Raw genomic sequence first — 14,345 nt, forward strand, 5'->3', positions numbered from 1 at the left:
TGTGACATTCAATATTGGCGATATTAGAAGGTCCTAATTACCAGTGGAATAAAAAGTTAATGTACATAAACATATTTTTAAGGCTCAACCTCCCTTCTGAAAAACTGTTCTATCAGTTATGCACAAATATACTGAAGTTGCACATCAATCATGATTCCCACTGGGCCCTCTATGCTTCTAAACCCCTAGCAACTGATTAGTGTGCTGTCTTTGATGTTACTCCCTTGTGTATCAAAACTTTCTGTCTGTACCTTCCCCTAGGTTTATTCGATCTGAGCGCTCCATCATCCTCCTTAATTTCTGCCTGTCCATTCTGGCTTCCAATATCCTTATTCTTGTGGGGCAGTCCCAAGCTCTCAGCAAGGTGAGTAGCACCTGAACAAGCTTAACTCATATCAGGTTGGTTTTGTGACATTTAAAATACATATTTTAATGTAAGAAAAGGAAAAAGATTCACAACAGATAATTTACATTTACATAATTTACATTTGCTGTAAAGTGAAAGTATAAAGATGTAAACCATTTACAGTTATAAATAGCTTTATTACAGCAGTATCACTACATTAAAAAGGTATACTCCACATTTAACCAAGCAAAATTTTCAATATAAAGGGTAAGATAAAGACAGGGATGAAGTGGATATATTTTAACAAAAAAAGGGGAGTTGTGTTGACCGCTAAATTTTAAACCATTAGGCGGGAGTGCAATTAGTGTGACCACAAAATTCATGGTAGCTTAATGCTTAATGTCCTACATATATATTGATACTGGTTGAGTGCAGGGGACCTCTTGTTGTTGTCTATACAAAGTGGATATATCCAGAAAAGAGCCAAGTTCTGCCAATGTAGACTCAAGTTAAGACAAGATTACAATTAGAATTGGTGTTAGTATATATAGTTTATATAAGTGTATAGATAGGTCAGTATGGGTTTGTGTGTGCTGGGTTTACTTGGAAGGGTTGAAATTGATAGACTTTGGTATTTTTGCCCATTTTCTAACTATGTAAGACATTCTTTGTTGCTGAAATGTTATAGCTTGAGCCATCCAAAAGACCATTTTTTGGTGTCCTATGGGATGCTCACATAGGGTGTATGTGTAAAATTTAATTTTGTACTACAGCAGGTTGATAGTGGCTCCTACTGAGCAAATTGTGGTCTTGTTACCAAGTACATGCCTTTATATACATTATGCTCTAGTATATTTAAATATGTTTCAACATAAATAAATAAGATTCAACATTATTTAAGACATTGATTGAAAAATATGCATAGTTTGACCTTTACTATAACTGACACATACAGCACTCAAATCATATTGTTGCTCTACTAAATCCACTTGTGCAACTAGCTGTTGTCATGCTTACTCAATCACCTTATTGCATCCAGCAGCATCTCCCAGCACTTGACAAATCTAACATATGATTGGACTCGGCTAAGTAATTTTGCCTAGTATGACCTCTGTAATTGACATTTACTGCGCAATAGGTACATATTGGTCTGACCTATAACACACTCTAGAAGGAACACTGCCTTAAATTTGATTACTGACCTTTGACAATTTCCTTGTACTGCCTACATACTGCATATGTCACCTGTTTCTGGAGGAACTCTTATGACTGCTTAGAATAACATAATCTGTTGGTATTTAAAGTTGCACTTCCACCTTATTAATGACTTTGGCATCCGTGTTATTTTATAGTTTTCCTTTCCATTCATGCAGATACAACCCAAAGATCTGTATAGAGTTAATAAGGCTTGTTATTTTCAAAGACATATTTTCCCCTGGCACTTACAACATTAGTGTGTCTAACCCCTGCCTGCTTCGTCAAATGTACATAATGCTACATCTGTTTATTCATATTCTTAGACCTTTTTATATTACCTTAGCTACTGACACACTAATCATTGCCTAGAATCTATAATGTACGTATTTTACAGGATGCCTTTCATTGTATTACCCTGTTATTTACATGCAGGGCAATGCTTTGTATTACAGCTGCTACCTTTAATAATGAAACTCTCTGGGGTATGAAGTAGTGTCGACACACATGCTGAACAGAAGCTCTCTGCCCATATATCTATTATGATTAATAATCCTATATTTATAGCAGCTTAATATTTTGTTTCATTTGGTGGTATGTTACCTGGACATGTAATTTAAGAGATTACATAAATGCCAAGAACAAGTATGAAGGTAGCATCAGCTCAGTGCAGGCCTCTTTGACCTCTTTGACCTTTTGATCTACTTATTTTTGGGATCCATTATGTTTCCTATCTTTAGGGGATGAAATGAAACTGGTATGATTTTTCTGTACAGGCATGTGGCACAATGATTTTGTCAGTATTAATATGTTATGGATTTCCCTTGGTTCATCAATCGGCAGGTTTGATTATTTTTAGATAGTTTGTTCTTTTCATGAGAATAGGATTGTGTTAAATTTTTATTTTCATAATACTTGTCAGGTGATGTTGTTGTAATAGCATGTTTGTCTTTAAGAGTGGCTTGGATGACTTCTTGAACAAGCATAATATCCAAGGCTATTGTGATCTTAATATCTTATTTTTGATATTGGTTTATATGGCTTGTGTATGTGAGTGTATAGATAGGTCGGTAAAATTATATGTATTTATATGCACTGAGGTTCGCTGGGAGAGGTTGAAATTGATGCACTGGTAATTTTTAACCCAAAGTTACTATGTACTATGTAACTATAGTTCTACTTTAATATTAATACCCCAGCCTTCTTTCTGCTATTATGTGACACCCATATCACCTAACATATACACCTCAAGGCATGCTAGAACTCTCAACAATTCAGCATAACATTTTAGCATCAACATCTCCACAGAAGGAGAGATGTCAGTTTAACCAAATGGGTTCTTCCTTTTGACCTGTAGGAAATTGCTCTACTAACCATATGTTTATTTTTTGCTTTATTTAGTAGATACATGTGGCACATTGTTACTGTGTCAGTCTGTAATATGTAGTCCCCCACAGGATATGTAACATGGGTGGGTGTAGATGAAGTGATTGCCCACTCAAAAGATCATAGTGTTTTTTTCCGTTGGCTTTCTCCAAGCTCTACATTTTTCTTTGTTCCAGCTGCATTTTCCATTTCTAGCTGTACTTTCTCTTCTATTTTTAAAGCATTTGTTCTCTGCATTGTTTGCTGTTTCCTTTTTCCACTACGGTTTAAACTGCAGTCTTCTGCCTTCCCTCCTCCAAGGGTCTCATCATTATCCACACTCCTAACAGAATCTGTTAGCAAGTAATATCTAGCCTGCCCATTGACATGTCTTCAGAGTTCAGATATATTTCAACCTCAGGACAACCCCATCTCTGTTTTTGGCATTCTTTAATATGTTTTCTGTAATCACTCATACAATATTTACTGTAAGGCTGTTCTACGAAGCCTGAGGAGATCTAGACTTTTTCATAGTGTTTTAATGTCTGAAGATTCTCATAGTGTTTTAATAGCTGTAGAAAGTCTCTGAAATCCCCATATGGCTGCAGCCAGAAAAGAAAGTCACTGGGGTACTGCTATAAGCCATAGTCATCCCTGTCTTTATCTATAAGCAGTAGTTGTTCAACTATCCCCGTAGCATTTTTTTCTAACATATACATCTTGTTCTATTCACCTCCCTCTGTGACATGCAACAGATATGATTGCAGAACCTATGTTATTTCAGCATGGCTCTATTATTAACCGAAGAATAAAAACAATGTTAGTATTTGTATTCTGTAGCGCCCCACAGCAGTTGCCCTGTTAGTTGTCATTGACCTCATAGACAGTATGTCAGCCAGTCCTATTGTGTGTATGCTACAGCAGTGTATTTTCTTCTGTACCAAAATAGAACATTAAACCAAATAAAGCTCCTCCCCGGTGAGTGTTGTGCATATGCTGGAGCTTGCACCAAGGAGTAATCGTGACCTAGCACAGCAGTTGCAGGAAGCCTATATTTCCAGTAGTTTGGATTTTTTCCATACAACACAAAACTGAAAAATAGTGTTTATTTAATGAGCCGGCACACTCACAGCAGTAGCAAACACAGCACGGCATGAATGCTGGGAGGTAAATACCTTATGTCATATTCTTAACAATAATTTTTCCTTAATATGCACAGTGGACATTAATTATTGTAATTTGTTTTGTTCGCCCGGTTTCTGGTGAGGCACCTGCCACTTGTGAGTATTAACCCCATATGGGACAGGCATCTGTGAATTGGAAGGAGATTGCAAAATAATATTAGGCAGGAGAGTAGGTGGCTGGCAAGGCCCCAGAAATGAATCCCCTAACACAGCTGTGCATGGTTCTACATTTTGTTTCCCTGCAGGCTGTCTGTGCTCTCATTGCCGCCTTCCTGCACTTTTTCTTCCTCTCCTCCTTCTGCTGGGTGCTGACAGAAGCCTGGCAGTCCTACTTGGCTGTTATTGGGCAAATGAGAACACGGCTGGTCCGGAAGCGCTTCCTGTGTTTGGGATGGGGTATGAACAAAATCATATTTTGCTCCTTTTTTGTTACTGATTGCCTTGCATCATATAATGCTAGCCTTTGTGAGAAGTTTTGGAAAAGAAGGTAAGAGGAATAAGATGTAACTGTGATGGCAATTACTGTAATCAGAGTTAGAATCTGATTTTGCAGAAGTAACAAGGGTAAAGGTCCCCATACACGGGCCGATAGAGGCTGCCGATATCGGTCCCTTGGACCGACTCGGCAGCTTATCTGCCCGTGTAGGGGCAGAAACGAGCGGGCTGGCCGACCGATATCTGGCCTGAAATTGGCCAGATATCGATCGGGCAGGTTAAAAGATTCAGTTGGATCGTGGGCCGCATCGGCTTGTTGATGCGGTCCCGTAGGTGGGGGTATCGGGGGAAGATCCGCTCGCTTGGCGATCTCGCCAAGCGAGCGGATCTTACCATGTATGGGGACCTTAAGAAGGTTCAATTTGGAACAGGTTCTGGAATGTGAAGATCTTTCTTTGTGTGATGGTATAGTTCATAATGATGGAACTTCATTGATTGATCTATTAATGCATCAAAACTGTTTTTATGGACTGTAAGGGTATGTAGATTAACTTGGCTCATCCCCCATTCCATGTTAATTCTGCATTGTTACTAGTTTTTAGCTTATCTGTTACAAACTCAGAACTTTATTTACCAGTTTAACTATCTCAAACTAGGTAGATAAAGCCATCACCTTCTAGCTTTATGGTATAGTGATATATATTAATCAAGTGTTAAAAATGCTAACCCCAAAAGGAAGTAGGAGAGAAAAAATGAATTAATATATATTTTTTTTCCCTTTACTTTTAGGTCTACCAGCCCTGGTTGTTGCAGTTTCCGTTGGATTTACAAGAACAAAGGGATATGGAACACCTCATTAGTAAGTTTATTCTTCAGATACTGACCTGATATTCTAGCTATTTTTTCCTTATACATATGACGGTAGACATCAGTAGTTATTGTTCCAACCTTCTAAGATCTCTAGAAAAACTGCCCATGAAATTGTTCAGCATTTTCACAACTAGCACATTTCTGGTGAGAAGAGCTTAATGACCAAAGCCCTGTCTTGTTTGTATAACATAAGGCCACGTTGTATTATTGAATGCTATATTATTCTGTTTGAACTGAAGCTGTGCTTTAATATTCTATACACAACAGTACTGTGGTACATGGTTTGTCTTTGCCCAAATTCCTCTGCTGAGTACTTCTCTAATACTATGAAATTCTGCAATATCATTGTTCAGGTAACTATCCAGACCTGTCAAATTGACCATTGGAATACCTGGACCAGTCAGTTGGACCATATAGCCATGTTTGCACCCTTGAACACCCTAGTTACATATTTGTCCTTTGCCACAACATTCTGCTAATTCTATGGAATGGCACAATACCATTGTTTAGATGGACAGGCCAGTGATTTTTGAGGTAAACAAACAAAAGCTGAGGAATGTAAGGCCCCCTTAAAAACCAATGTTATTTGATGCCATTTGCTACAGCAATGTATTCCTGATAACCCACATTCTTGCAACTGTGAATATTCTCCCTGGAAAATTCTCTCTGGAACATGTTCACCAAAGCTTCATTTAAAAGTCAGATCTCTTTATTAGTCCACACTGCAAAAGTGACATCAATTTGAAATTCAGTAAAGGTGAGACAGTTTTGCCTTTCATATATTAGACTTTTACTGCAGCAATATTCTACAGACGTGCATGAGAAGTATTTCGAGCCATATTATGCACATAGCACAACCTGCTTCATTAGAGAGATATTGGTCACTCCTTGGTAAAGGGATCCCGCCCTTTAGCATTTGGAATAAGTTTATTCTTTCATAATGACATTCAGATCAAGTCATATTAGTTTAAATACAGGTAAAATTCATTTTTTCACTAAAAAATTGCTGATATCACAAAGTGCAACTTTACACTGTAATCAGCAGTTTAGCAAACAAGATCAAAATCAGCATACAATTATCCCTTTCTAGAGTTCAGGAGGCTTCCCACAAACTGTACATAACACATTAAGTATGATGAATGGATTTGCATTTGCACCATTAAGGTAATGCGCACACAGTGGTTATTGGTGCAGCTTTCTTGTGGCTCAGCCGTACAGCACTGCTTTTACAACTGAAGCCATATGGCTTTGAACCAAGAGGGACAGAAACAAATACAGATCGGTGTTCATCTTATCTCCCATGGTGCAGAACCATATGGCTTAATGTGCCCAATTTTTACAGGCAGCACTGTGTGCTTACGAATATAAGAATATGCAATATGGCTTTCTGGAATGGACTGTGTGCACTTAGTATAAATATTTCCTCTCTTCTTTAAGCAAAGGGCCAATCAATTTCTAACACTGCCCTCACACATAGTGGCTGTTTTTGTCATGCAGCTAACAATTTACACATTTAACGTGGGAACTGTAGTGAATGCCTTAACACCTCATTCTTGCTTAGTGGGCATCTTTAATGCTTGCTTCATGTAGCAGCACCATACAGGGCCATTATACATGATATTTGTACCCAACTGTGCAAGCCACAGAATGAAAGGAAAAAGGCAGAATATAGTGGTTGGGGGAAGGAATAAGAACACAGTATTCACATTTTGGAATTATTAGCCATTATACTGTGCCTTGCAGCCACCTTTTTTGAATGTAATGTAAAAATATACTTTTCCTTATTGCAGAGAAGCATATTACAGCTACAATAAAAAGAAGTCTGTTTAATGCAGCATCACAAAAAGCATTTGCATAATGCTGCTATACATTGTGAAATGTACAGCAGCTTTATTTGGATTTTATGTTATATTTATTGTAAAAACTTTCTCTTCATATAATCTATAAATGTGCCTTATGGTAGCTGGATTCCCAACCAAACATATGTGCAGGATTTCAGCTATTAGCTTTTCATGACTAATTACTGATGGATCAATCCATTTGATCTAACAGCCAGATGATCTGATCTGAGGTACCAATTTAACCATACCTGATGTAGCAGTTCTTATGTTTAAGGACCACATGCTCAGATCATTGGCTGAACAAACCTGAATAAACCATGTCCAGGCAGAATTGATCAGACTGTTAGGCTCTTCTGGCCTGAACACAAACAGATGTCAGGAGACTTAGATCAATAGTAATCTTATTTATGAAAATATTGGTGACCTGCAGTGTTTCTTCATATTTGACCCTCAGTTGGCAACTACAACTCATCAGTTTTATATAATGGTAAATGAAAACATTCTGAGGGCAATTTTGCACAGTGGTATATAAAAAGCAATGCAATTAACATTGTTTCATCCACATTACTGATTTTCCTATGTCTAAAGGTAAAGATTTTCTAGCTACTGAGAACGAAAAGTAAAGAGAAAATATTATGGATTCATTGCTACTGGACCCTTTTTAATAACCATAAAAATACCTGAGAGCTACTGTCTAGCATTGTGGAATATATTGGCGCCTTATATATACATTAATAATAATAATGTCTGTGTTCTAAGCTGCAACAATAAACATTTATTTTCAGTTGCCTTTAATACAGCCCTCTTGGTGTTACTGAACAAACACTACATGGTCAGAAGCATGTGGTCACTGCCTCTAATGAATTCATTTGTTGTTTAGGCCACACCCAAAAATTACAGGTTCAATAAAGATTTTCAGAATGGCTCCATATTAAAATGACAAATTAATTTCTGCCCTTCTAGATATATGTTGGCCTATAGATATAGATTTAAATCTGCTGCCCTAGATATCCCTATCCTTCCCACCTTGAGAATTGAACATGTGTGGATGGAAGAGCCCCTACTTCATCTCCACTGCTGGATTTCACAGTGAGCAACCATTGGTGGGTTAGGGGCTTCATATAGGCACCAATGGGCTGCCACTCTGCCACAGGCAAGTGCCTATATAGGAAATACATCCATTCTGGTCAGTCGTTAGTTTTGTTATTGTGAAGTTGAAGTATCTAGGAGTAACAGCTCAACCACAAAGCAGTAGGCCCAGAACAGGACCATAGAGTGCAAAAATGTGAAAAAAACCCTGCAAAACTCTCTGCCAAGTTCCAAACTGAATCTGGAAGCAATGTCAGCACAAGAACTTTTGTAAGCTTCATGAACTGATTTTTTATGGCTGAGCTGCTACACACCAGCCCGGGATCACCATGTACAATACAAAGCATCAGCTGGAGTGGTATAAAGCATTCTGGCATTGGACTCTGAAGTGGTAGAAAGGAGTTCTCTGGAGTAATGAATCATGCTTCAACATCTGGCAGGCAAAACTAGGTTTAGCAGATGCTAGGAAAATGCTACCTGTCTGCATGCATAGTGTCAACCATAAAGATTGGTGAAGGAATAATATTCTGGGTCTGTTTCTCGTGGTTTGGTAGAGGCCCTATTATTCTAGTGAAGGGAAATCTTAATTCTACAGCATGCAATAGCATTATAGAGAATTTGGTGCTTTCAGCAACAGTTTAGGGAAGCCTATTTCAACATGACAATCCCTCTTGACATGCTTGTTCAGAGCCAATACATCACTTTTTGGGGTGAATTTGATCACCTACTGCTAGCTAACCACTGCTAGCATAACCAACAATAATGTCCAGGTGGTATAGCAGAGGTTGCAGTTCAACAGCTAGAAGGCCTCAGGGTCATGCTTATCAAATAAAGAATAGAAAATACTTTAAAAATAAAGCAATAACATAGAGAGTTTATGTGTTTTTTAGAGTTACCACTCAAACTATGTCCTGCTGTCATACATTTTCAGTTTATAGCTGGGCATATTTACAGGCATGGAAAATATTGTCTGGAAAACAGTTATCCCCAAACAAGCCAAGTGTATTTCCCATAGTGCCTTATTAAAACAAATAAAACATTCATTTGTAAATTATTTTCTCTGAATTAATAAGACAGCACCCTGTGCATAATAGGTAGCATAAATCCATTTTTATGACAAAACAATCCTACTGGGTTTAAATGATTTCAGTAGCCTTAAGGAATTTTTCTTCGCATTATCTGTATCTGAGATCTGAAATGTTCCAAATAATAGATCCCAAAACTGTAAATAAACATAGCATACATAAACAAAAACATTGTTGCCTATATATAAAAAGGATGAGGTCATGTTTCCTGAAAAAAAAAATAATAGAGGTGTGACCACAACTTTAGGATAAAAAGTAAAAAAATGTATCATCATGTCCATGTCTGTATGTGTACATCATTCTTTTGTAATTTTCACTTTTTTATTTTTTATAGATAGTTAAATGTGTAAATGTAATTTCTGTATCACAGGGTTAATTATTCCCTCTAGTCTTCTTACATTAAAGAATTTTTATGCTCATCTATTTTATGCTTATCTATTGGCTTCAAAAGAGAAGTTGTCTTATATTCTTCCAGTCATTTGTCATCTGCCCAATATGTATAAACCCCTTCCTGCTTTTTATTGCTTTTGCATTTCAGCTTCCGGATTCCTTTTTTTTTAACTCTAGTTTCCCACACTTTTTTTTATTCTGCAGCATCTTGTTTCCTCATTTCAATCCAGTTGCTTCCCCAAGGTTTTGGCCAATGGTCTGTAAATGTTCTCCTCACTGACTTTTTGCTGTTTTTTCCTTGCTTTCTGTCCACTGTACGGTGTGGCACTTCTTTTTGCTGCTCCAGCTGCTGGCTGTCTCTAGAGGGAGGGTTACTCTACGCCTTTGTGGGACCTGCTGCAGTTATTGTTCTGGTATGTCCCTTAACTTCATTGTGAAACACTGGTCAAACATTCCTGTCATTCCTTAAACTTGTTTAGAAATATGATATGAATTGCATATGAATGCCTCATCTGATCTCATCTACCTGGTGCAAGTGAAACATACAATATGTTATCTGTGGCTTTTTTATGCTTGACACAAATGCATGAATATTGCAGTTCTACTATTAATCGATTCTCCGTCAACCTTTTTTTTTTGGTGTAGCGTGGCTAATATGCATAGATATGGGAAGTAAGGCTAAATGAAGGGAAACCCATCTTCTACTTAACTGTAAGGGAGTCTAGAATCCCAGGCTCTCTTTCTACAAACTCTTTTGGGATGTGGCACTGCACAACTACTTAGATTAGGGATAGGTGGGATTAGTCGTTGACCTATACCTGCAAGTATCTTCTGCTTCATTAAGTATTCTTCAAGTTTTACTGATAATTTTTCAATGAAAACTCTCATATAGTCATATTTATAGAAACAGAAGCTAAATCAAAATTGACGAAAAAGGGCTCTCAAAGTCTAAATATGTTAACTCCTTTTAGTGTTCTATTCCCAAAATTAAATTCAATATTCTCAGAAAAATGTCACGCTGCAAGATTAGGTTTAGTGCAGCAGAACTGTACCGTAATGCAATATTTCTTTTCAGAAAGGGGAAGAAAGTAGCAAATCATACTGAATAAATGGCCAATGAAAATTACAAATACTTTTTGCAATAGAATACAAGACTTTGGAATATATTCTATTGCTTTCTACTAAAACAATGTGTTTTTTTTGACTTCTCAAGATTTAATAGCACAAATCAAGCTTGTGCTAAGGGAAATTTAACCAAATTGTCTTGCAGGGGACATTTGGGTAGGGGAGGTAAGAAACTGTTATGAATGTTGCTCTATACCCTCAAATTTTCCTTAAAGATAATGTTTGGTAAGGAATGATACCTATGCTGGCTTAGATTTAATGTATATCAAATTACATCTTATTAAAAAACCTTGGAAGTTTTCCATGCTATAGAAAGCACAATTTTCAGGCCCATTTGGCTGGCCAAGCAAGTGATATATGACTTCTCGTAATGGGATTATAAACATAATAATAGCCCTCTGGGACGTATCAATGGGTACTTTGGGAAAAACAGAACTGAAGGCTTAACCATCAGAGACAAAGTTCTCTGTGGACATTTAAGTTTTAAGTATTTTTATTAAATATATTTTTCTATTTCACAAGATGGGGAGTTGTCTTCTGTACATATACACACATATATATATAGTTTATATATAGTACACATATACTATATATATATATATATATATAGTGGTGCATCAAGACATTTACTCCTAAATAGGGCCTTATTTATAAACTAGAGCTGAATTCTAACGTGACAGATTTGCCATTTATGGGGGGCGGGGGGTAAATAGAGTTGCCAAGTGTAACCAACAGAAAGTTGAGGGACCTATGTTTATTTTCGTCTAAAATGTTTTTTGTTTTTTGTAAATGTTCCACCTTCAACAGGAGAGAAAGCAGTCAAAATAATATGTCAATAAAAATAAAAATTATTAAAATGGTTTTAACTTGAAACAGGAAAACCTGGAGGATTTGAATAAAATCTACCATTTGTCTTACATAGACAATACCAATACCAAACTCCCATGATAGACCTTATTTATTGTCTTAGGGGAAATTTGACCCAGTGCATCATAGCAACCCATCAACCATTAACCCACTGATTTGAGGCATATATTTTCATTTTGTCTTACTGCCTTTTCTGTATATGATTATAACAGGTAAACATGCTTATTGGGATCATTGTATTTAACAAGTTAATGTCTCGCGATGGCATATCAGACAAGTCCAAAAAGCAGAGAGCAGGGTAAGTGACTTTCCATTGTGAGTCTCACTTCTGTATAAGAAAGGGAGCAGCATCAGTGTTATTGTTTACATAGTGCTACTGGTTTCTGTGTGTCTATAAAGGCCTTATTGCAATTTGTGAGCTTAATGTCATTATGCTCGTTTGTGCAATACCAGTATTTGCAAAAATGTACAGCTTGTTCTTACGTGTTCTTAAAGGAAAACTATACCTTTAGAATGGATACTGAACCAACAGATAATTTATATCACATTATGCGGCCTTTTAAAGAATCTGACCTATATATATATATATCAGTAAATATAGTCTTTTTTACATCTTTTCTCATGAGGCACCATTTTCTGATGGTCTGTGTGCTCCCTCAGAGATCACTTGACAGGAAACAATGCAGATCTAACTGGAATAGGAAGACATGTTAGAGTAAATGACAAAGCTCTGTCCATTCATTGGCTGATGTAAGCTAGCATATATGTGTGCCCTTAGTTTGTGCAAGAACAATAGTAATAGAAGAAAAGCATATTTTTTTAAGAAAACAGTTTATTTAGATGAAGCAGTAGTTTACATTTGGGCAGTTTTTTGTTGTTTATTTTTCTAAAGGCCTGCAATGTTCATGGGTATAGTTTCTCTTTAATGCTGGTCTGCTGTTGTTATGTGTATATGTGTAGTCTTTCTGAATGCACCACTGGGCAATGTCTGTGTGCCTTATGCGTGCGTCAAATTGTAAAGGGTAACTGTAACTTTCTGTGATGCTTTGTGTGCATGCCAGTCTGTTTATGTGTATTAGGTGTACTAAGTTTGTAGGGAGCAATGTGTGCCTGAAACGTCTGGGTGAATTTAAGAAAAATCATATTTGAGATTTTTTTTGCGTATATATATTTAAAACATTGGTGAATGACCATTTCCCCAACTATTTACTAATACATAAAAGTGGAATAAATTATTATTCCTAATATATATCCGATGAAAACTCTGTTGTTGTCATTCTGTAGCATTCTATCGAAATCTCAGTGAAATGTTTATTCTGCCATATGAATTTCCAGTTTATTATAGATGTCCTTTGCAAAGTCTGAAAAAAGTTTACAATTTCTTGATTCAGAAAAAAAATAAGTCGTCATAAATTATAAGGAAACATGCTGAAACATTTCAATGTTAAAAAAAGGCCATTGTGTGTATAAAATGAGTATATGGACATATGAAATGTGTATGTTAGGGGTTTTCTTGCTAAAGGATCTGTGTTATATATAATTGCAAGAGTGTGTGTGTGTGGCTTGTTCTGCATGGTGCTGTTAGATGAGTTGCTGTACTACAAAGATACAGTATATATCTATATGGTTATGTATTACTGAGAGTGACAAACAGTCTGATGATTCCTGTTCCTAAACGTATAGCTAGTGCAGTTTCTGGGCACAAAGATAGGGGCAGTAGAAGAGGTGGAGGGGCCTCCCATTCCTTGTGTTCATTTCATGCTAACCAGGTGCTGCCTTCCTGCCAGTCCAGCGCTGATCTAACACACTGCCTTTTCTCTTTCTCCCATCCTTGCTCTGTTATGTCTCTTTCATTTGCACTCTATTCCTTTTGCTTCTTCCTTCTGTTTCTGAACCCTGCTTTTTGTCTCCCTCTCCTTTCCCATTCCTCTTTTATCTGTCATCTTTCTTTTATGATGTGTATAAAATGTGTGCGGATTTGATTTTTTTTAAACACTTTTATATTTCTGGGTGTATTTTTATGTAATAAACTGTGGGCATGGGTGCCTGTATGTATTTATCATTTTTTTAATTTTTTTACATATTTTTATGTGTGTTTGTTCTACTTTGTCCCTATAAATATCTAATTATGTATATGTGTGATATATTTATACATTCTTCACTCCCTTGTCTGTCCTAAACCCCCTTCCCTACTGTGGTTCTCCCCTCCCTGCATGCCCCCATACTTGCTGTGGTTTGCTGGTGCAGAGGTGAGACGTCCTGCAGGAACCTGCTGCTGATTTGTTCCACATGTGGAGTGCTGCCCAGCGCGAAACTGTCTGCAGTAACTGCCAGCAACGCTGTGTTAGTCTCCTGTCCTCTCCCCATGGTTGGGTCCCTGTGCAGAATACATTGCCGTGCTGTGCCACACTTACAATAAAAACACGGATATGCAATACAAAAACACGCTTACTGTACAGTACAGCTCTAACATACACAAACACACAGACATATGAGTATACACAGCTTTCCGATATGCATGCTAATCATTTCATTTTTATGTGTGGGTTCTCGA

At 37.0% G+C, this 14,345-nt stretch overlaps 1 protein-coding gene across 5 annotated transcripts in view; it reads left to right on the forward strand.

The window, feature by feature from the left end:
- adgrb2 (adhesion G protein-coupled receptor B2) overlaps positions 1–14,345 on the forward strand; it is a 268,265-nt gene that overhangs the window by 246,420 nt on the left and 7,500 nt on the right. For 3 of the 5 annotated variants that reach the window (XM_004919220.2, XM_002938488.3, XM_004919223.2), the window contains 6 exons: positions 262–364; positions 4,335–4,485; positions 5,314–5,383; positions 10,146–10,212; positions 12,004–12,089; positions 14,039–14,134. In XM_004919220.2, coding sequence (XP_004919277.1) covers positions 262–364; positions 4,335–4,485; positions 5,314–5,383; positions 10,146–10,212; positions 12,004–12,089; positions 14,039–14,134 — 573 coding nt within the window. The remainder of the gene's footprint in view (positions 1–261; positions 365–4,334; positions 4,486–5,313; positions 5,384–10,145; positions 10,213–12,003; positions 12,090–14,038; positions 14,135–14,345) is intronic. The other 2 variants (XM_004919222.2, XM_031896914.1) reach the window with 1 other exon arrangement.

Source organism: Xenopus tropicalis, chromosome 2 (genome assembly GCF_000004195.4).
Source record: "Xenopus tropicalis strain Nigerian chromosome 2, UCB_Xtro_10.0, whole genome shotgun sequence".
NCBI lineage: Eukaryota > Metazoa > Chordata > Amphibia > Anura > Pipidae > Xenopus > Xenopus tropicalis.